This window comes from Prunus avium, chromosome 3, assembly GCF_965620075.1.
Source record: "Prunus avium chromosome 3, drPruAviu1.hap1.1, whole genome shotgun sequence".
Taxonomy (NCBI): Eukaryota; Viridiplantae; Streptophyta; class Magnoliopsida; order Rosales; family Rosaceae; genus Prunus; species Prunus avium.
In genome coordinates, this window is record NC_142286.1 from 32327738 (window position 1) to 32348849 (window position 21112).

General features: G+C 38.1%; 4 protein-coding genes across 4 annotated transcripts; 3 read left to right on the forward strand and 1 right to left on the reverse strand.

Moving 5' to 3' along the window:
• Positions 1 to 873: 873 nt before the first annotated feature.
• On the forward strand, positions 874 to 9264 carry HIT1 (Membrane trafficking VPS53 family protein). The gene is made up of 24 exons (XM_021956876.2): positions 874 to 1083; positions 1191 to 1285; positions 1382 to 1438; positions 1587 to 1737; positions 1874 to 1944; positions 2347 to 2471; positions 2741 to 2901; positions 3009 to 3150; positions 3705 to 3768; positions 4718 to 4903; positions 5001 to 5036; positions 5165 to 5269; positions 5376 to 5435; positions 5542 to 5619; positions 6126 to 6233; positions 6325 to 6390; positions 7003 to 7080; positions 7161 to 7294; positions 7381 to 7474; positions 7566 to 7643; positions 8005 to 8067; positions 8172 to 8240; positions 8324 to 8419; positions 8774 to 9264. The coding sequence occupies exons 1-24, from the start codon at positions 1035 to 1037 to the stop codon at positions 9074 to 9076; spliced, it is 2469 nt and encodes an 822-aa protein (XP_021812568.2). The 5' UTR covers positions 874 to 1034; the 3' UTR covers positions 9077 to 9264.
• Positions 9265 to 9909: 645 nt separating this feature from the next.
• On the reverse strand, positions 9910 to 14042 carry LOC110755629 (DEAD-box ATP-dependent RNA helicase 53, mitochondrial). The gene is made up of 8 exons (XM_021956860.2): positions 13511 to 14042; positions 13256 to 13383; positions 12699 to 13110; positions 12141 to 12239; positions 11832 to 12056; positions 11370 to 11531; positions 10372 to 10863; positions 9910 to 10225 (listed from the first exon to the last, which is right to left on the reverse strand). The coding sequence occupies exons 1-7, from the start codon at positions 13925 to 13927 to the stop codon at positions 10384 to 10386; spliced, it is 1923 nt and encodes a 640-aa protein (XP_021812552.2). The 5' UTR covers positions 13928 to 14042; the 3' UTR covers positions 9910 to 10225; positions 10372 to 10383.
• A 1198-nt stretch (positions 14043 to 15240) lies between these two features.
• On the forward strand, positions 15241 to 16752 carry LHCA3 (PSI type III chlorophyll a/b-binding protein). The gene is made up of 3 exons (XM_088249930.1): positions 15241 to 15484; positions 15573 to 15634; positions 15960 to 16752. The coding sequence occupies exons 1-3, from the start codon at positions 15332 to 15334 to the stop codon at positions 16573 to 16575; spliced, it is 831 nt and encodes a 276-aa protein (XP_088106056.1). The 5' UTR covers positions 15241 to 15331; the 3' UTR covers positions 16576 to 16752.
• Positions 16753 to 17714: 962 nt separating this feature from the next.
• Positions 17715 to 20665, forward strand: LOC110755624 (transmembrane 9 superfamily member 12). The gene is made up of 2 exons (XM_021956854.2): positions 17715 to 17907; positions 18235 to 20665. The coding sequence occupies exon 2, from the start codon at positions 18319 to 18321 to the stop codon at positions 20296 to 20298; it is 1980 nt and encodes a 659-aa protein (XP_021812546.2). The 5' UTR covers positions 17715 to 17907; positions 18235 to 18318; the 3' UTR covers positions 20299 to 20665.
• The last annotated feature ends 447 nt before the right edge of the window (positions 20666 to 21112 follow it).

Sequence of the window (21112 nt, forward strand, 5' to 3'; positions counted from 1 at the left end):
CCACTAAACTTTATGTAGTTCCAATTTTTTCTCATGTAGTTGTCTGACGTTTGCAATCCAAGGATGAACGCTTAGGGCCGTTGGTTAATATTTTTTGAGAATGAAAATGATAAAATCAATTTGCATTTTAAGGATTCGAAAATGCGCATAGTAAATTAATTGTAAAACATATTCAAAAAATAAAAATAGTGAAAACATATCTAGTAGGACAATTTGAGAATAATAATATGTTAGTCATTTTTCAAGTACATTTTTTGCTAATTTATGTCCTAAAAAGTATTTTTTTTATTAAAAATAATAATGGTAGTTTAAAGGCTAAAATTATTACAAACAATGAAAAATGTATAATTTGAGAATAATAATGTATAATTAAAATAATAATAAAAATTCTAATTTTAGAAAAACCTAGACAATAAAATTATATTATCTTTAGTTTAAAATAAAAAATTTTAAAAAAATGAAATTGAATATATATGATGGTTTTATCCAAAAATTAATATATATTGGTGTAGCAAAATAAAATAATGAAGCAGATCGAAAAAACTGAAAATTGAAGAAAAAAAATGATAAAATGAAAAAAAAAAGAAAAAAAAAAGAAGGAAAAATCAGACCAACCAAAAAAACAGAAAAAAGAGAAAGCAATCAGACATTGGCTGGGTAGAAAATGAAAACGGACGAAAAACTTCTCTAACCCCAATTGTATAAAATCATGTCTATTTTTCTCATCATTTCTATAATTTGGTCTTGATATAATTATTTTGGCCCATAGAGTAGAGGTCCAGCCCATAAGTTAGATGCAAACCCGCGCATTTTGGCCCGCTCCAAAACATCGGGTCAGAGTCGTTGATCCTGAAACCCGGTTCACATAATCTCAGACGATCTGAGATCGACCCATTTCCAGCGCCATTGTTGAATCGAAAGGAGAGCTCAAACTGGGAGAGCATCCGAACTATCCAAATTCTCAGATCTCTCTCTTTGAACTGTTTCTCTGATCGACAACTCAAACGCAACGAGCTGGAGCTCAATTGCAAGCCATGGACAAGTCAAGCGCTTTGGAATACATCAACCAAATGTTCCCTACAGGTCTCTCTCTCTGTCTCTGTCTCTGTTTGTATGTTTAGGGTTTGTATAATCAGAATGTGTAGGTTTTGTGCTTCTTACTCTTTGGAATGCTTGAATTGCACGAACAGAGGCGTCTCTATCTGGTGTGGAGCCGCTTATGCAAAAGATACACAGTGAGATTCGGCGTGTGGATGCTGGAATTTTAGCGGCGGTTCGCCAACAGGTCGTCATTTTTGCCATTTTTTCCTGTTGAGCTGAGCTCACAACTGCAATTTCACGTTTTCTAGTTTTTGATTGATTGGTTGGTGTGGTTTTTCAGAGCAATTCGGGGACCAAAGCCAAAGAAGATCTCGCTGCTGCTACGCGTGCTGTGGAGGTCGGTTCATAAACTATATCCATAGGCATTGTTGTTAATTTGCATAATCAAGGCTTGCTATTGCTGTATATGGCTTGCATTAGCTTTAGTTTTAGAATTTTTGGTTTTGTTTTATTTTATTTATTTATTTTGTAATCCTCTAAGGCAGGAACTCATGTATAAGATCCGAGAAATTAAAACGAAAGCTGAGCAGAGCGAGACAATGGTTCAAGAAATATGTCGGGACATTAAGAAGTTAGACTTTGCAAAGAAGCATATAACAACTACGATTACTGCTCTTCATCGTCTGACCATGCTTGGTTAGTTCTTGCTTCCTTTTCGACAGTGATGATTGATCAAAATTACTAGTTTAATTGTTTTACCCTGATTAGAAGCTGAAGATGCTTGCCTTTATATTACATTCTCATGGTAGTACCTATTTTTGTGACATGGCAGTCTCTGCTGTTGAGCAGCTTCAAGTAATGGCTTCAAAACGACAATATAAAGAGGCTTCTGCACAGTTGGAGGTAACCTATCTTCTAGTATACAGTGTCATTTTATTCTAGGTTGAAGAGGCGCTTACTATATGGCTCCATTTATTTTAACCATGCTTCAGGTTATATGTAGCTCAATTATGCCCTCTCCTTTGCAGCATATGATTATTGTTACACTCTCTTTAGCATATGATTACTGTTCCACTCTCTTTAAGCAATTGGAAGATCCTTGTAGAGAAATTATACGCATTGTTTTCATGCGCACTGTTGTTATTTTGCTTTTGTTATATTTTTGTAAAACAATCCTTTTATTCCTCGTACAAAGTTTTGCGTTATATACAGATGATTGAAAATATTTGGCAGTTTTAGAAGATTAATTTTATATAATTATTGAGAAAGTGCTTCATGTTAATTCTGGGTTATGATGCATGTCAGGCCGTGAACCAGTTATGTAGCCATTTTGAAGCTTATAGGGATATTCCGAAAATCACGGAGCTGAGGGAGAAATTTAAGAATATCAAACAAATACTAAAGTCACACGTGTTTTCTGATTTCTCGAGGTATGTTGTTATAATATTATGCAGATACACATTGGGTGGATTCTTTATTGTTTCCGTTTCTTGTTTTTTGTTTCTTAATGACAGTCTTCCTTCTTATTGATGGACGAGAAGTCCATCTTCTATTTGCTTTTATCCACTTTGTACTTTTTACTTGAAATTTGATTTTCCTCTGCACCTGGTTCATTTACTGGATATTTTCCCTGTTGCAACTGTAATGTTTTTGCTGTCTTTGACTCCTAAGTTTCTTCTCTTTTGCGGTTTATTCTCAGCTTAGGAACTGGAAAAGAGTCAGAGGAAACTAATTTACTCCAGCAGCTATCTGATGCTTGCTTGGTTGTTGATGCTTTAGAGCCATCTGTGAGGGAAGAATTAGTAAATAACTTTTGCAGCAGGGAGCTTACTTCTTATGAGCAGATCTTTGAAGGAGCTGGTGTGTCTTCATGTTAGATCTTATTCTTAGCAGAGATGCTTTCTGTATGAAGACTTCACTTTAATTGCCCTTGATTTTGAATTTCCTCTTGTTTTCTATACTACTAGAACTAGCTAAATTGGATAAAACTGAACGAAGATATGCATGGATCAAGCGTCGTATGAGAACAAATGAAGAAATCTGGAAAATCTTTCCTACTCCGTGGCATGTTCCTTATCGGCTCTGTATTCAGTTCTGTAAAAAAACAAGGTATAATCTACTTGTCTTTGACATTAAATTATGTTCACACCTTCAATTCTCTGTGTTAGAGACCAGGAGTTTCTTACATTTTTCTTACATAAAATGTGAAGATCAACTTCTTAAAATACAGAAAAAGAAGAAAAAAAAAATTTGGAAACTGACTGTTCTTATTGACATCTTCTACAATATTCACGGTTGTAGTCCAAGAAAAGACCTGATAATTGTAGCATTTTGTGTACTGGTGCTAAGACGTTTACGTAAGCAGAAAGGGTAGGCGAGTTATGCTATCACACATAGCGGATAAAATACATGTTTCTTGAACTGCCATTTTCCCATTTACCTTTGGAGTTTTTAGTTTCCTTATTGTTTTCGAGTCGGAGGGAGAAGAAAAATGTTGGAAGTGAGATTCCATAGAAGACACTTACGTATGAGTTTGATTATTTTATTATTAGTTTTTCCATTTATTTGACCCTCTGGATATTGTGGGTTTTAGTTCATATCTGATTTCGCCAGAAAAAAGTTCAAAGAAACTTAAAACTGTGTTGTATTGTACTTTCTTTCAGGAAGCAGCTAGAAGATATACATAATAATCAGAAAGAAAAGCCTGATGTTGGGACATTATTGTTGGTAAGCCATATTTCTAATTTATTTTGTTGCATTGCTTTTACATGTAGTTGAAGAGTGAAATTTGGTGCTTCTTTGCATTGTCTTCAGATTAGTTTGATTGGACAATTTCTTGTCTATTGTTGTAGAAGCTCTGCACAAACAACATAAGTTCAGATAAACCCATTTTCAACCTTTCTGAGGCATTTGAATTTAATATCATTACGTCACCATGTCTTCTTGCAATATTTTAATCTACTTCCTTTTTGGCTTTGCTATAAGCGCAACCATCTCCCTCTTGTTGCATGTGATTTTCCTGTACAAATTTCAATTCTACTGCCCATATGATGTGATATCATTCGTTTGTTTTACCTCCTGAGATTAACTGGAAATGTGTCATTAAACAGTGAGAAACCCTTTGATGGAAACCATGGGAAAGACATTGAACCAATCAGCGGTGTGCAAAAGCTTAGATTAGTTTCTTCCTTAATAATATTAAGTACATCTGTTGAGACCTTCGAACAACTTGTCAGTGATGTAGTGCAATGTATTATGGGTCATATAATTCTTGCCTCCTTGAGATCTTCCAGTTTCTATTCTGTATGGGTGCTCTGTTTAAGGATTAATTAAGTTTATGCAAGAAAAACAAAAAACAAAAAAACAAAAAGAAAGAGCAAACTGAACCAAACTCAATTATGGTTGTGAAGGGAATTGTCTCTGCAAGTTTTATGTGATCTGCCTAATTGGACTTAATATGGGAAGTTATAGTCATTAAGGATTTCCTCATCTATTGACCAAAAAAAGGATTTCCTTACCTCAAGTGGCACCTCTACGCTACATTTCTTGTAAGCGATTGGTTGTGATAAATATAACACCAAAACTTTCATTATGGTTGATATTCTATATCCATTCTCATGGCCTTGGCCACTTTCTCACTTGTTGGCGTTATTAATGCTTTGATTGTTGTCTACAGGCACTACAACGAACTCTTGAATTTGAGGATGAATTGGCAGAGAAATTTGGTGGTGGTACTCGAGGCAGGGAGATTGGAAATGAGATTGAAGAAATTGGCAGAGGGGAAAACACTAGTCAAAGTGCTTCAGATATTAGAAAGAAGTATGAAAAAAAGCTTGGTGCACATCAGCAAAGTAGCACAGAGGTATGCATGCTACATATTACTTAATATGGTTGCAATTTTTGCATTGTGAAGATTCTTATACCATCAAGTTACTAAGGTCCTAATTTTCTTTTGCCAGGAAAAGGATAAAGATTTATCAGTGCCTGGAGCCGGGGTAAAAAAATTTCTTCTACCTATATTCTTTCATAATAAGTAACCCCATACTATTTAATTCTGTAGTTTTCCCATCCTAAGTCTAACTTCTAACAGATAGAGAATTCGTTGTACTGTTTAATTTGGCAGTTCAACTTCCGTGGAATCATTTCATCTTGCTTTGAGCCTCACTTGAATGTATACACAGAACTAGAAGAGAAAACACTAATGGAGAATTTGGAGAAACTTGTTCAGGTAGAACAGGTCTATGACTTCTTATTACATATGTTCAATAGTATGCTTTTGCTTTTGTTTTTTTTTTTTTTTTGGAATTACGGTTTCCTTATCTTCTTTCCAATAGGAAGAAACATGGGATATTGAGGAGGGAAGTCAGAATAATGTTTTATCAAGTAGCATGCAGGTAAGAATTTAGATACTCATTGTTTTCTGTCTCTCCAGAAATTCTGGAATGCACACTTTAATGATGTTCAATAGCATTGACTCGGTTGCCCCCTTTGGTCTTTCAGTTGTTTCTCATAATCAAGAGGAGCTTAAAGCGATGCAGTGCTTTAACAAAGAACCAGACATTATTTAATTTATTCAAGGTGCATTCTTAAAATTCATTCTTTAATATCCCAATTTGTTGACCACATACAGAACACGTATGATGCTGCAACTGAAAAATCTTTCAGTACCACTGCTTGACAAGGTTTAAAGATATTGCTTTGTAATTATAATACCTGTTGATGAGATGGAACGAGAAAAATCTTTGTTTTTCAATAGTCATATGAATAATAACCCCCGTCAAATATTATGAGAAAAATGCATGTTTCTTCCTTGCGTTTATTGTGGATGAGATAGCTACATCCAGTCTCATGGTCATACCATTTGAGACCTATTTGTTTTACCGACCCTTCAAATATTAAAGAAAAATGCATGTTTTTTCCTTGTGGCTATCGTGGATGAGACAGTTATGTCTAGTCCCATGGTCATACCATTTGAGACCTATTTGCTTGACTGACCCTGGACTATTGACGTGACTAAGTACAGTAACAGTAAGATTATATCTTTGTTTAACCAGAATATGATATATGCCTCTTTCCAAGTTTAGGTGTTTCAAAGGATACTCAAAGCATATGCTACAAAGCTTTTTGCAAGACTACCTAAAGGTGGTACAGGAATTGTTGCAGCAGCAACTGGTATGGACGGACAGATAAAGGTATCAAGGGACCAATTCTAACTATCAGGATTATTTCAAAAAATTCTTGTTTTTCTGAACAGATCTATTTTTTTTAAATGCAATTTAGCAGACATCTGACAGAGATGAAAGGGTGATTTGTTATATCGTCAACTCAGCAGAATACTGCCATCAGACGGTAAGCAGTTTTTCTGGAGACATGGAACTTCTCAGTGATATTGAGTGTTAACTTTATTCACGTGTGCATGTGAAGCTGCCATGCCTGGTCTCAACTTACTGCAAATACTGTTCTGATTGGAACTTCTGGATAACAAGGACTAGATTTTTCCGTTTGTATGATGTGTTTCCTTATTTTTTGCATTAAAGAAGTAAAAGCTAACAAAGGCACGGGCTAAGGATTTACATTATATAGTCTATAATTATAAGGTGTCTGAGACACATACCGTCATAAGAACTTAAGTGAAAAATGATTGCACTGCTTATTGTATGCATCACCTGACTGCATTCATATGTTGCCATAATGTGTTATGCGGACCTTTCCTTGTTAGCCTGATCAGCCTATGCTTTAAACATTAGGTGTAGTAAATTTTGTCAGTATTTATTTGGTTTTTAGTTCTCTATCCGAGTTTGTTGGCATGGCTGTCTTCTTTCTGAAACTATTGAGAGGTGTCATTATTTTAGCATTAGTAGTAGCATTGAATCCGGGGTTCACATGATATGCATAAACAATTATAGTACAAGAATGAATGCTATTCTACATTCTTGGTAATTTGTGTTTAATTCTTGGCAGTCTGGTGAACTGGCTGAAAGTGTATCCAAGATAATTGACTCTCAGTTTGCAGATGGGGTGGATATGTCAGAAGTACAGGTATGGGATATTTTATAAAAAGATCACCTATGGCATATCTATTTCTGTTCATTATCTACAAGAGTATTGCAATTATGCAGGATGAATTTTCAGCAGTTATAACAAAAGCATTGGTAACCCTGGTGCATGGCCTGGAAACTAAGTTTGATGCTGAAATGGCTGCAATGACACGAGTTCTATGGGGTACGCTTGAAAGCGTTGGTGACCAATCAGAGTAAGCTAGCATTAATCTAAAATTTTGATTTTTCACTTTAAAGTTTTATACACTCTCCACAAGTGACCACATCCACCTTTTTGCAGGTATGTTAATGGCATTAATATGATCCTTGCTAGTAGTATTCCTATACTTGGAAGCCTTCTTTCACCGATTTACTTCCAATTTTTCTTGGACAAGGTATTACAAGGGACTGATGTGTGTTGGAGAATCTCTCTTTTGGAGTTGTAATTTAGCTCTGTATTCTGATTTCTTAACTTCATCTCTGCAGCTTGCATCATCTCTTGGTCCACGTTTCTATGCTAACATTTTCAAATGCAAGCAAATATCAGAAACTGGAGCTCAACAAGTAGGGACTGTATTCCTTAAAGTTTTCTTTGTTTCCTTTAAACCTAATTTTGTTTTTATCAAGAAATGAAAACAAGTATATATAGTATTTGCTTTTAAGGCACGCACAGTTTACACCTTGAGGCTTCTCAAATGTTATTGTGGGATATATACCGAGGATTTCCCTTGAATATTGAATTCTAATTAGTTTAAATTTTACCTCATGGAGTCCATAAGTCAGACTTTCACCTTGAAATTTTTTTCTTAGTTCAGGTTATCTTTCTTATGCAATTATCAAGTGTATTTCTTGCATCTCCGAGCATTTTTCTAGTTTATATCAGAAGTAATTTTTGTGATTGGTTCATGTGATGCGCTTATTGCAGATGCTATTGGATACTCAAGCTGTAAAGACAATTCTTTTAGAGATACCATCCCTTGGTCACCAGGTCAGTGCAGTGTTGATATATGATTACTCATCGTAATTGATTAGTTATTGTTCATGGTACACAAATCAAACCTGTTAACCAGATCAATATAATTCTTCAAACAGACTTCACGTGCTGCTAGCTATTCGAAATTTGTAAGCCGTGAGATGAGCAAAGCTGAAGCACTTCTGAAGGTAGATGATCTGTCTGTTGGTACTCTTTCTGACAGCTTTTGGTTTTCTTTTCTGAAGCAGGCTTATGTCATCTTTGTATACAGGTCATACTGTCCCCAATTGATTCTGTTGCGGATACTTATCGGGCGTTGCTACCAGAGGGAACGCCCATGGAGTTTCAGCGAATTCTGGAGCTCAAGGTCATGATCAACTCCTCCTTGCCTCTTTGCATTCATTTGTTTTTCACATGAGACATTCTTGCTCCTTCCATTAGTCAAACCGAAGTTAAAACCTTAAGAAACTCTAGGAGACTGACTTTCAAGACTAATTGGTGACCCGACCTGAGCAGACATTGCATTAGAGCAGTGCAGTTTCTGTTCTGTGCATAGTGTAGATTTACAAAGTCCCTCCATAGAACGGATGCTTTGTACTCTATACAAGTGCTGTTCACACCATTTAGCGCAAATTTTGTCTTCCCCAAAAGAATTATGAGTTGGATTATCAGGCTTAATTCAATGTCTTTAACTGAACTAATTTGAGCATGGATTTTGCAGGGTCTTAAAAAGGCAGATCAGCAAAGCATACTAGAGGACTTCAACAAGCATGGGCCCGGAATTACACAACCTTCTATCCCACCACCGGCTGCCCCACCCATCCCTCTCCCAACTGCCCCTACAGTTGCTCTAATATCAAATCCTGCTTCAGCCGGACTTATTGCTTCTAGAGATGACGTGCTAACCAGAGCAGCTGCACTCGGGCGAGGTGCAGCCACAACAGGGTTCAAGAGGTTCCTAGCATTAACCGAAGCTGCAAAAGATCGGAAAGATGGGCCTTTCAGGAAGCTGTTCAACGCCTGACAGCATTGGAGTCCTTGGGATTTGTAAATCATGTACTGGTTCGTACTTTTTTCATTTTTTTTTTTCATTTTTGTTTTGCCAATCTCATGCTGTTGTTTGTCCCTTGCTTTTCTGACGGGTTTTCATAGGATGAAACATTGTATTAATCTCCTAATAGTTCAATTAAATATTCCTATTATTTTTCGCTCTTTTGGGCGTGTAGTATGTATTGTTCCTAAAGCCCAATGCCAAATGTCAATTGATTTGAGAAAGCGAGTTCGAACTAACGCTGAAAGGCTCCGATTTAACTAAATTCTCAATATAAACGTTAAAGTTATAGAACTATAATATGATAACGGAAATCTTTAAGAATTCTATTTCCCATAGAAACCTGTACTATGAGAGAGCCATTTCAACTAAGGTCTCCTTTCCCCTTTCCCCTTCTATGAGGAATGGGGACTCACCCGTGAGTGATGCCGGTGGCGGGTTCCATCGGCAGGACAGAAAAGGAGCTGCTGCTTCGGTTTGGAATTTGGAATTTGTTTTTTTAACTTTCAAGGGCAATTATTGAAACTAAACATGGGAAAAAAAGAAGGAAGATCGCAAAGTCAGAATAGAATTCCCATTTAGTATTATGTAAATTATTAGGAGTGAATCCAAATCGGTCATAGGTTGTGTCAATTATCGTAGAAGCCGAGGGGCTTAGAAAGAGGAAAAAAAACAAAGAGAATACTTGATGCTCATAGTCCATTCCACAGTAGTGGGAACACGTTTTCCATTATAGAGATAGTCCTTGGGTTGTTTCCTGGGGCCTGATAAGAAAACACTGTCGAGTTTTTAGCAGTACACTCTCATGGATTAAAAAGACCTCAAATAAAGGACAAATTGTAACATAACACAATACTAAAAGATAAATTACATGTGAGAGCCCTCTTCTTCATATCTGAATTATGATAAATTTCGCTTCATACTCTAATTTAGAAACTTAATATGAACAGAAAAACATCTAAAGACTTATATTTTGGAATAATTAGAAGCATAGGCACTTCCTCACAGGTGCTGAAGCCCGTGCACCACTAAGCAGCAATGCCCCCTTTAATTGACTTCGATCCATGAAAATAAACAATTGTTTTTGGTAATCCTTTCCTACCCGTCGTCATATCTTCTTAACTGCCATTGCAAGACACTAGTGTGAGGAATTGTAAACATTGTAGATCCAGTAGCACAAGGGAATGTGTCAATTAAAAGAAACCCAATTGAGCCAGCAAATTATATGGCAAACAAAGATTAAGAATACATGAATAAAAAAGACTTACCGTTCAATAAAATCAGAAGTGTCTTCTCCCTGCATTTTGATCATCAGCACCAAAGGTGCCAAAACGGCTAGAATTATCGTCAGCAAATCCACTCTGGCGATCCAAACTAAAGTTCCTAGAACCGCCAGAACGATCAGAACCACCAAACCCTCCGAAACCACTTGAACGATCAGAACTACCAAACCCTCCGAAACCACTTGAACCGCTTGAACGACCAAAACCTGAACCACCAAAGTTTCCTCCTCGATTTGAGCCAGATCCAGAAAACCCACCTCCAGATTGAGCAGAATCACCAAAGGAACCAAAACGACCAGGACGGGGTCCACTAGATCTACCCATCTGACCAGAAGAATCACCATAGCCACTGGAACGACCAAATCCAGGACGGCTAAATCCTGGTCCTTCTTGACCAAATCGACTACTTTTTGTGTTAAATCTACCCATGTCGGGCATCGTGTCTATGCTTTTGCTGTCAACAGCAATCCGAGGGAGCTGATGAGCACATAGCAATCAGATAATCAGTTTAGCATGCTACATGCATAAACACAGACATATTCTGCTAAGAAATAAATTCCAATTTATAGGTTATGTAAGCATGCGAAGTGTTGGGAAGCTCCCACACAATAGTGGAGAGGACTATGTCGGACCTGTGGTAGGCTTTGACTCAAAACGAAGAAAATCACATAAGCAGAATGCATTGAAGTGCACATAAACATTTTAGCAGAAACAAAACTCTTTAATGGGAATGTCTATTTGTTTTTGTCAGTTGGTAATTACTGATTTCGACTTTAACAGGAAAATGCAAGCCATCCTGAGCGTATAACCGCCAAGCCACTTTCAGCATTTAACCTATTAATTAATTTACCCACAAACACTTAATAACCCAAGTCAGAGATGTGTACTCTCAATCTCAAAAGGCCTTAAACTGTGAGCAGCTGCCACCAAAAAAAGAAACACCGAAAAAGGAAGATACAAATAAAAAAGAAATTGATCTTTACCTCTGTGAATTTGCATCCTACATCTCGTTCAATAGTCCTGACAGCCCTGGATTGATCCTGTGTGTAAACAAGAATAGCACTTCCTTTCTTCCCAGCACGACCTGTTCGGCCTGACCGATGAACAAATATTTCTGAATTGTTTGGAAGCTCGTAATGTATCACCTAACGCCGAAAAGGAGAAGAAAGAATTTATGTCAGTAGAATTCCTCGTCATTAATTTGACTCCGTAATATTATCACTTTCAAATGCATCCAAAACCATATACGGGCCTAACCTAAGTAGGGCATTTAAAAGCTTTAACCAACTCATGAAAACTAAAATGAAAGGGAAGGGACTGACGTTAATAAAAACAACTAGATTAGTGAAGAATGTATGCAACATCTAGTAATTAACAACTCGGGGACAGCCACAAAGATAAATTAACATAAAACCACACAAAATGAGAGGATAAATAAATCTCACCAGATCAACATTGGGTACATCAAGCCCGCGAGCAGCAACATCAGTGGCAACTAAAATATTGAAATTCCCATCTCTAAAACCTGAGAGGGTCCTTTCCCTCTGGGTTTGATTAATATCCCCATGCAAAGCTTCACATTTATAGCTTCTTGACATGGCATATGCCAATCGATCAGCATCACGTTTTGTCTGCGTAAAAACAATACACTTTCCTCCTTTTGCGTGTTCCTAACAAGCACATATCTGGTGGTGAGAAAGGACCAGATGTTGGAAAGGGTAAGACCAAGAATTGAAAAGGTTACAATTACTTACTGTTATAAGTGGTCCAATAATTGATGCTTTTCCATATGAATCTGATGAAATCGAGAATAGAGAAATTCCATCAGCCAATTTCTGGTCAGAATCCCCAACCTACAGCACATGCCAGTTTTTGTTAGTTTGCAACCATGATCAGATGAATATGTGTAAAACCTTTATACTCACTCAAAACTATACACCAGTAGTTTTCATGTCACCAAACAAAAATGCACAAAAAGAAACCTTTCTTGCCTCCACTTTAGCTTCAAAACCTTTTTAGAAAAAAATTAAATTAAAGCTTCCATTTCTGCCAACTTTCACTCGATATCTAGGCACAAATTAAGAAGACAAGTTGCAAATTCGATTTTTATTAATACAGTTAACCAAAACTATCCTTGTCAGTCATATAAACCATCAGGTCACACCATTAAGCACTAAAACCATTATGGAATGGAGAAAGTAATGTTTTACGCTTCTTGTCCTCAGTCTGGCAATGCCATTGCCTATGCTCTGGTCCTAGTATTCGGTAGGCAAGGCCGAAGAAGAACATACAAAAAAAAATTGCATACTTACAAGATCAATCACTTCTGGATTTTTCAGGTAATTTTGAGTAAGCTTTTTAATCCAACCCGGCATTGTTGCAGAAAACATCAAGGTCTGACGTTTCTTCGGTAACTTCTCTAAGATAATCTCAACGGCCTCTTGAAATCCCACTTGGAGCATCTGATCAGCTTCATCAAGGACAACAAACTGAACTTCCGATAAATTCAAAGCACCCCTATTAAGAAGATCAATTACACGACCAGGTGTGCCAACAGCCACATCAACCCCATAATCAAGCTGCCTCATTTGACTTGAAATGGGTGTACCACCATAAACACAAATTGTATCCAAGCCAGGTGCCGACTCGTGGAATTCCTTCTCAACTTGCTTTGCAAGTTCCCTTGTTGGAGCCAAAACCAAAGCCAAAGGGTTCCTCCCACGGCTGTATAATCAAACATAAATCATAATCCATAATGGAAAAACCCAAAAAGAAAATGTAGAAAAGGCGAAATTAGAAAGTAATTACTGAGAACCCCAACCGGAGCACACTATTAATCTAACTAATGAGTATGATTACAGAAACAAACCCATGTTTGGCATTGTATTTAAGGATTTTATCCAAGATGGGTATCCCAAACGCAAGAGTTTTCCCTGTTCCTGTTCGAGCACGACCAATCATATCACGCCCTTGCATCGCAGGTTCCAACACAGCCCTCTGTACACAAAATCTCCAAACAAATAATTAATACACACAGAAAACAAATCAATTCAAAAGATTTCTTCTTTTCCAATCATTTTCTCATCAAACAATCAGAACACACAAGCGGGAAATGATAAATCACCTGTATGGGGAACAGCTTAGTGATACCCTTCTTGGCCAAAGCCGATACAATGTCCTGAGAAATCCCTAGCTTCGCGATCTCGAGTCCATCATCTTGGCCGCTCTTTTTAGACGACTCGTCGTACGAGTAATCAACAGCGAACTCGGCGCTCAGCGCCGTCGATGCGCGGAAATTCAACGGCCCAGATTTCGCGTGCAAGTCCCTCACTTGAAACCCGTAGGAAGGACCCAGCTTCGGCTTTGGCGCTGAGACTGTGTAGGACCTAGCCTCACCGCCGAGAGCACCATTTGCGGGTAGTACGAGGTCGGGCACCGACGTGGCGATAAATGAATGGTGGCTGAACAGGAGTGTTTCGACGGCGGCGAAGGACCGCACCGTGGCTATGGAAGGTGACCTTCGGAGGATGGTGGTCATCATCTTTGGTGTAATTAGGGGTTTAGGGTTTTCAGAAGAGAGAGAAACCCTAAGGTTGATTTTTTGTAGGGTTTAAGAGAGGCGAGGAAATGAGCAACAAAACCTCTGAGGTGAGGGGTTTATGCTTTATGGACGAAAATGAAACATATTTTAAGGGTTTGGATCCTCTGCGGTCGAGCTTTTAGGATTGGGACCCACTTTACTTTTGTTTTTAGGTCAATGGGCCTATAGGACTCTTTCCTTTGAATTTTTCTTTTTCTTTTTTTTTTTCTGCAATTGGGTCCTGATTCTGCTCTGCCATATTGTTGTTGAGCCTGCTACAATGTTGGTACGCATTCTGGTTGATGGTGGAGCTTCAGTTTACAAGCCCATATAACTTTGTTGCTAGTTGTTGTTTACGTTTTGGGCCTTTAGGCCTATTATGATCCCAACAAGAAATGAACCTATGTCACCATTCCTAAAAAAAAAAAAAAATTATTATGGATATATGTGGTTCATGCTTTGAGTACTAATCTCATTGTGGATAAAATGATGAGCGTGGTCAGTTGTGTACAATTATGTGTATATCTGTTATATAGGGAAAAGAGATATAAATACGATTATATAGAACCAGTAATAGGGAAGTTATTATCGTTACTATGGATGTGAGGACAAGTATTCTACCACTAGAGTTGTAAGCCCCAACACAGCTTTAGTGCTAGTTACTTAGGGCATTGTACGAAAATGACTCGTTCTGTCCACCCTTTTTAACTGAGGTTTGGAAACTTAACAATCCTAACAATTGTTGCATGATGTGAAAAAATTTGATTATCTTGATCGAATAAATAATTGAACATATTTATTTATTCCAAAATAGTCGAAAAAGAGTCCACATATAGGCATTTTCATTCGTAGGTGGAAGTGTTGAGCTTCTAGTTCTCTAATAAAAAAAAGGTTGAGTACGTTGAAAACATGTAGAGCTAAAACATTCGACAACTCCAGCAAAATTAAAGAAAACATCAATTCAAATTTTTAGCTAAATAATCCATGTTATTAGAAATGTCTTTCACTCCAACTCATGTATACACATGCAGTAGGCACTACCAAAATGTGCTTTAAAAATCAAGTTTCTAAGTGAGTGTATCCGATGAAATTTTGCAATATCCCTTATCCAGGTAATGACGCCACGTGTACAATCTTTGTTGGGCAATCAGATCCCAACCTAATCTGAAACCTGGGACAGCTCCAATATCCACCAGGAGTTCAATGCCACAGTGCCCACAAGTCTTGGTGACCCCTGGCCCATGCATTTTGTCTTTGTATATTACTTGTGATAGTTCATAGCCTTTGAGACTGAGCAAATATTTGATTCGTAGAGGAGAGAGAGAGAGAGAGAGAGAGAGCAAGAGAGGAAAAGAAAAGAGAAAAATGGCCACACAAGCTCTGGTATCATCTTCATCTTTAACAGCCTCAAAGGAGGCTGCAAGGCATTTGCTAGGAGGAAAGGCAGTCCAATCTCCATTTGGGTCAAGAAAATCTGCTTCCTTTGTAGTCAGGGCAGCCTCTACACCCCCTGTTAAGGTATGTAATATTTGTAGCAAATTGATGGTTCATTACTGAAACTCAATCAATCTTACAAGTCTTGACATTCTCTGTGTTTTGATTTCAGCAAGGAGCAGACAGACAATTGTGGTTTGCATCCAAGCAAAGCCTTACTTACTTGGATGGCAGGTAATACTTTGTGCATGCCCTCTCATACAGATTCTTGATTATGAAATTATTTTCGACCTTAACACTGTCACGCGATGTTAGTGACTCATTCATGTTACTAATATATACCATAGAATATGAATTTATCGTACATCCATATTATAACACAGGTAACATGTAGTTCAAGTCATAGCAACTGAAGAATCAAATTGTTTTTAAATCTTGGTACATGCAATATAATTATTGGAATACTTTTCCTACATAATATATGTGTACTTAAAACATTTGGGCGCATTACTTAAATGAAGTACTTTAATTTGGAAAATGGTTGAATTTGTCTTTCCAGCCTTCCTGGTGACTATGGATTTGATCCACTGGGGCTGTCTGACCCAGAAGGCACAGGAGGGTTCATTGAGCCAAGATGGCTAGCGTATGGAGAGGTCATCAATGGACGTTATGCCATGCTGGGTGCGATTGGTGCCATAGCACCAGAGATTCTTGGAAAGCTTGGCCTGATCCCACCAGAGACAGCCCTCCCCTGGTTCCAAACAGGGGTGATCCCCCCAGCTGGGACCTACAACTACTGGGCTGACCCCTATACACTCTTTGTCTTTGAGATGGCCCTCATGGGCTTTGCAGAGCACAGGAGGTTCCAGGACTGGGCCAATCCAGGGTCCATGGGCAGGCAGTACTTTTTGGGCTTTGAGAAGTACTTGGGTGGCTCAGGGGACCCAGCTTACCCGGGTGGGCCCATCTTCAACCCTCTGGGATTTGGCAAAGATGAGAAGTCTTTGAAGGACTTGAAGCTCAAGGAGGTGAAGAATGGGAGGCTGGCTATGTTGGCAATTTTGGGTTACTTCATACAAGGCCTTGTGACTGGTGTGGGGCCCTTCCAGAACCTTCTGGATCATTTGGCTGACCCTGTGAACAACAACGTCTTGACCAGCCTCAAGTTCCATTGACACAGATTTGTACAATATATCTTGGTTGCTTTGGAACATGATGACCCTTTGGGTCTCTCTCTCCTCTTTCTCTTCTTCCTATCTCATTGTAAGTTATGTGAGAACAATTTGTTGTTATTATCTGTTTGTGACTCTCTGTAAGAAATGACATGTTAAAAGAGCTATTTAGAACCCTAATTGATGCCTACATGTTTAGCTTTAGATTTCATAGTTAACAAACATATGGTGCATGCATGGATTTGTTACTAGTTAATGCCTTCTTTTGAATAAGATAGCTTAAATTATAAGGGGATGATGATTTTTCATACACATACACACTATCAAGGTGTTATGAGAATTCGAATATGAGACTAGTAGTCTAAATAACTAGTTAATTCCTTGTTTTTGGTTTTTGGGAGTTTTAAAAGTTTAGGGGGAGATTGACTAACTACTCTCACCACCAACGTCTGGATAGACCCACAACCTCGAGCCGGAAGATAGTATATCTGATAACTGAAACATGAAAATAAGGTTGGTATAAACAAAACTTAACTGGCATTATGAATTGGAAGTATAATTAGAAAGCACATAATCTCATGACTAAAAAAAAAAAGAAAAAAAAAGGAAAAGTAGATTCATATTATACATTCATACCAAGTATAGTAATTGCAAACCAAAGATTTGTACAGGATACAATATTGTTAATCACATTTTTCACAAAAATGAGATTAATGTTGGACTGATGTATGCAAATGGGGTCTCTTCTACTTATTTCCATACCATAAATCTTTATTTTCTAATGGCTTATTGATGACATGTTCATTAGCAAGATTACTTTATAAGCATGTAATTATGACAAAAATTAAGTTTCATATAACAAAACATTAAGTAACAATGATATTTCTAACCATTATAATGATGATAACAATGCACTTTCTTTACCATAAAGCATTATAAAGTCGTCTCAGATCTCAATCAGTCAAGCTCATAAAAAAATAAATAAAAATAAAAAAAAAAAAATAAAAAAAAAAAATTGAAAATCACACACCCAGATATTCAAGATCCAATCTGACTTTTCCTTTTAAAAAATATCCAATGTAACTTTAGTGGGCTGGGGCCCAACCCAAGTGGGTTCTTCACAATATCAGTATGAGCGCGTAGAGAATAAGTTATTCTCATCTCCATTCGCACAATTTTTCCAAAGAAAGCAAAGTTAGTTCCTTCATGCCTTCCTCTTTGCTCTAACGGGAGTAGCATAAAATTTTAAAAGAAGGGGACGCCGAGATTTTGAGCTTCGCTCTCACGCACACAGCCTTCAGCATCCCTTCAAAGTTTTGCTCCAGATCTATTACGGTGCGTCTTCAGTTTTCTCACATCTTCCATGGATCTATTGCATGTGTGAAATCTATAATTCCAAGTTGTAATATTTGAATTCATGGATCTGCTTCTGTTTTTTTAATTTTGTTTTTAATAATCGGATCTGATTGAGTGAGTATATGCTTGTTTATGCTCTGTTATTAGTGGATCTGATGCGGTTGGAGAGTAGAAATCAAACAATAAACAACTTCATGCTCTAATTTGTTAACCCAAATGGTTATTTTGCTAATCCAGCTAAAAAATTTATTCTTTATCGTTGGCTGATACTGGGTTTTTTTGTATTTCTTTTGAAACTTTGTGTAGATTTATTGCTGAATGCATCTGTAAGATTAGCGTAGATCCACTGCTTACTCCAACCTCTGGTGAGTGCTATTTTTCTCGATTTCGATGGCGATATCGAATCCGAGAGTGACCTATATCAAATGGGCTTTGCTTGTTTTGGCTCTATTTGCGCACACCTGTAATGGGTTTTATCTCCCGGGAAGCTACATGCACACATATTCCAAAGCGCAAGAAATCATTACCAAAGTTAACTCCTTAACTTCTATAGAGACTGAGCTGCCCTTCAGCTACTACAGTCTCCCTTATTGCAAACCCCCTGAAGGTATCAAGAAAAGCGCTGAGAATCTCGGGGAACTCCTCATGGGAGATGAGATCGAGAACTCCGCTTACCGCTTTAAAATGAATGTCAATGAGACTCTTTACCTATGTACCACACACCCTTTGACTGAGCACGACGTAAAGCTGCTGAAACAAAGAACCCGTGATCTGTATCAGGTCAACATGATCCTTGATAATTTGCCGGCAATGAGATATGCTTACCAAAATGGGGTTAAGATTCAGTGGACTGGGTTTCCTGTTGGGTACACTTCACCCAACAGTAAAGATGATTACATAATCAATCACCTGAAGTTCAGGGTTTTGATTCACGAGTATGAAGGGAGCGGTGTTCAGATAATTGGGACTGGGGAAGAAGGTCCGGGTGTCATTTCCGAAGCTGAAAAGAAAAAGGCATCTGGATTTGAGATTGTTGGCTTTGAGGTTTACCCTTGTAGCGTTAAATACGACCCTGACACCATGAAGAAAAAATCCATGTACCAAAGTATCCCAGCTGTAAATTGCCCCTCAGAGCTCGAAAAGTCTCAAATAATAAGGGAGCAAGAGAAAGTATCATTCACTTATGAGGTTGAGTTTGTGAAAAGTGATATAAGATGGCCATCAAGGTGGGATGCTTATCTGAAGATGGAGGGGGCTCGTGTGCACTGGTTCTCTATCTTGAATTCATTAATGGTGATCTTTTTCCTCGCTGGTATTGTCTTTGTCATATTCCTAAGGACTGTGAGGAGGGATTTAACAAGATATGAAGAACTGGACAAAGAATCTCAAGCTCAGATGAATGAGGAGCTCTCAGGGTGGAAGCTTGTTGTGGGAGATGTGTTCAGAGAACCAGATTCTTCAAAGCTTCTTTGTGTTATGGTTGGAGATGGGGTTCAGATTACAGGGATGGCAGTTGTCACTATCATTTTTGCAGCATTTGGTTTCATGTCGCCAGCTTCACGAGGAATGCTATTGACAGGAATGATCATTCTATATCTTTTCCTTGGGATTATTGCTGGTTATGTTGCTGTCCGTATGTGGAGAACCATAAAGGGAACTTCCGAAGGGTGGAGATCAGTTTCCTGGTTTGTGGCATGCTTCTTTCCTGGAATCGTCTTTCTTATTCTTACGGTACTGAACTTCATTCTATGGGGCAGCAATAGTACTGGTGCTCTTCCCATTTCCTTGTTTTTTGTACTCTTGTCTCTCTGGTTCTGCATTTCAGTGCCTCTCACTCTTCTCGGAGGGTTCTTAGGCACACGAGCTGAGGCAATTCAATATCCTGTGAGAACCAACCAGATTCCAAGGGAAATTCCTGCGCGCAAATATCCATCATGGCTTCTTGTTCTTGGTGCTGGGACACTTCCATTTGGAACCCTCTTCATTGAACTTTTCTTCATCCTTTCTAGCATCTGGCTTGGGAGGTTCTATTATGTCTTTGGTTTCCTGCTTATAGTGCTTCTGTTGTTGGTTATTGTTTGTGCTGAAGTTTCAGTGGTTCTCACCTACATGCATCTTTGTGTGGAGGATTGGAGGTGGTGGTGGAAGGCTTTCTTTGCTTCAGGTTCTGTTTCCCTTTATGTGTTCCTGTACTCCATCAATTACTTGGTATTTGACCTGCAGAGTTTGAGTGGGCCTGTGTCGGCTATCCTTTACCTTGGTTATTCATTGATCATGGCAACTGCAATCATGTTGTCAACTGGCACTATTGGCTTTCTCATGTCTTTCTACTTTGTTCATTACCTCTTCTCATCCGTAAAGATCGATTAAAAGTGTTGGCTGGAATTCTTCATTAAACAGCTGGGAAATGAGTCTGCTATGTAGGAAGAAGTATTTTTGGTTATTCATTTTGGTCTTTACTTGGTTGCATTGAAAGCTGATTGTATTGCAGCATCTCAAGGGGCTCTCCGAGTATATGGCAAGAAGACCTATTTTCTGTTTGCTGCCTCGCTTGTGATATGATCAGCGGCAGATTCTCCTTTCACCCCACACATATCCGATTTGGTTTCTTACCACTTCACTAGTGTTGCGCTTTACTTTAGTTTAATCACATTCTACTAGAAAGTTGTAATTCGTGGACCTTCAGTCCTTGTATTATCTTTTATTTCATATCTGAATAGAAAGGAGAATTAGATAATTCTTTCGAATCCCAACAACCGGTTGATTTTGTGCTGGTAAATTTTTACACCTCTTTAATGTTTCATTATGGGATTTAATTCTGTTGAACTGTTGTTTTGTTTTAGTCGGAAGCTGAATTACAGGCTCATACAGTCCCACTGTTCATTGGTTAGTGAAGCTTGCCAACTTCAGGAGAGATTTTTGGTTGTCACCACCCTTATATAATCATGTGTCTACTTCATCTCCAGGGTTGTATACAACTGGTGATAGGGTGGATTATATCTTTCATCTCCATGGTTGTATACAACTGGTGATAGGGTAGGGTGGATTTTAACAACGCCAGAGCCAAGGAATCCGTGGTTTGAGGGTGGGCACAATTTCGGGTCAATTTGGTCTAATTGTCCAACTCGATCATAGTGAGTTGGGTTGGACTAAAAATGAACGGGTCTTGAATTCAAAAAATCAT

What these genes read in the sequence shown, in the direction of transcription:
- HIT1 (XM_021956876.2), top strand. Translation starts at nt 1,035, where the DNA reads ATGGACAAGTCAAGCGCTTTGGAATACATCAACCAAATGTTCCCTACA. An exon ending in TCATCGTCTGACCATGCTTG is followed by an intron (nt 1,738 to 1,873) that starts GTTAGTTCTTGC and finishes GTGACATGGCAG; the next exon opens with TCTCTGCTGTTGAGCAGCTT. An exon ending in ATTTGGAGAAACTTGTTCAG is followed by an intron (nt 5,270 to 5,375) that starts GTAGAACAGGTC and finishes TCTTTCCAATAG; the next exon opens with GAAGAAACATGGGATATTGA.
- LOC110755629 (XM_021956860.2), bottom strand. Translation starts at nt 13,927, where the DNA reads ATGATGACCACCATCCTCCGAAGGTCACCTTCCATAGCCACGGTGCGG. An exon ending in ATCCAGAAGTGATTGATCTT is followed by an intron (nt 12,240 to 12,698) that starts GTAAGTATGCAA and finishes CATGTGCTGTAG; the next exon opens with GTTGGGGATTCTGACCAGAA. An exon ending in ATGTACCCAATGTTGATCTG is followed by an intron (nt 11,532 to 11,831) that starts GTGAGATTTATT and finishes TTTCGGCGTTAG; the next exon opens with GTGATACATTACGAGCTTCC.
- LHCA3 (XM_088249930.1), top strand. Translation starts at nt 15,332, where the DNA reads ATGGCCACACAAGCTCTGGTATCATCTTCATCTTTAACAGCCTCAAAG. An exon ending in CCTCTACACCCCCTGTTAAG is followed by an intron (nt 15,485 to 15,572) that starts GTATGTAATATT and finishes TTTTGATTTCAG; the next exon opens with CAAGGAGCAGACAGACAATT. An exon ending in CTTACTTACTTGGATGGCAG is followed by an intron (nt 15,635 to 15,959) that starts GTAATACTTTGT and finishes TTGTCTTTCCAG; the next exon opens with CCTTCCTGGTGACTATGGAT.
- LOC110755624 (XM_021956854.2), top strand. Translation starts at nt 18,319, where the DNA reads ATGGCGATATCGAATCCGAGAGTGACCTATATCAAATGGGCTTTGCTT.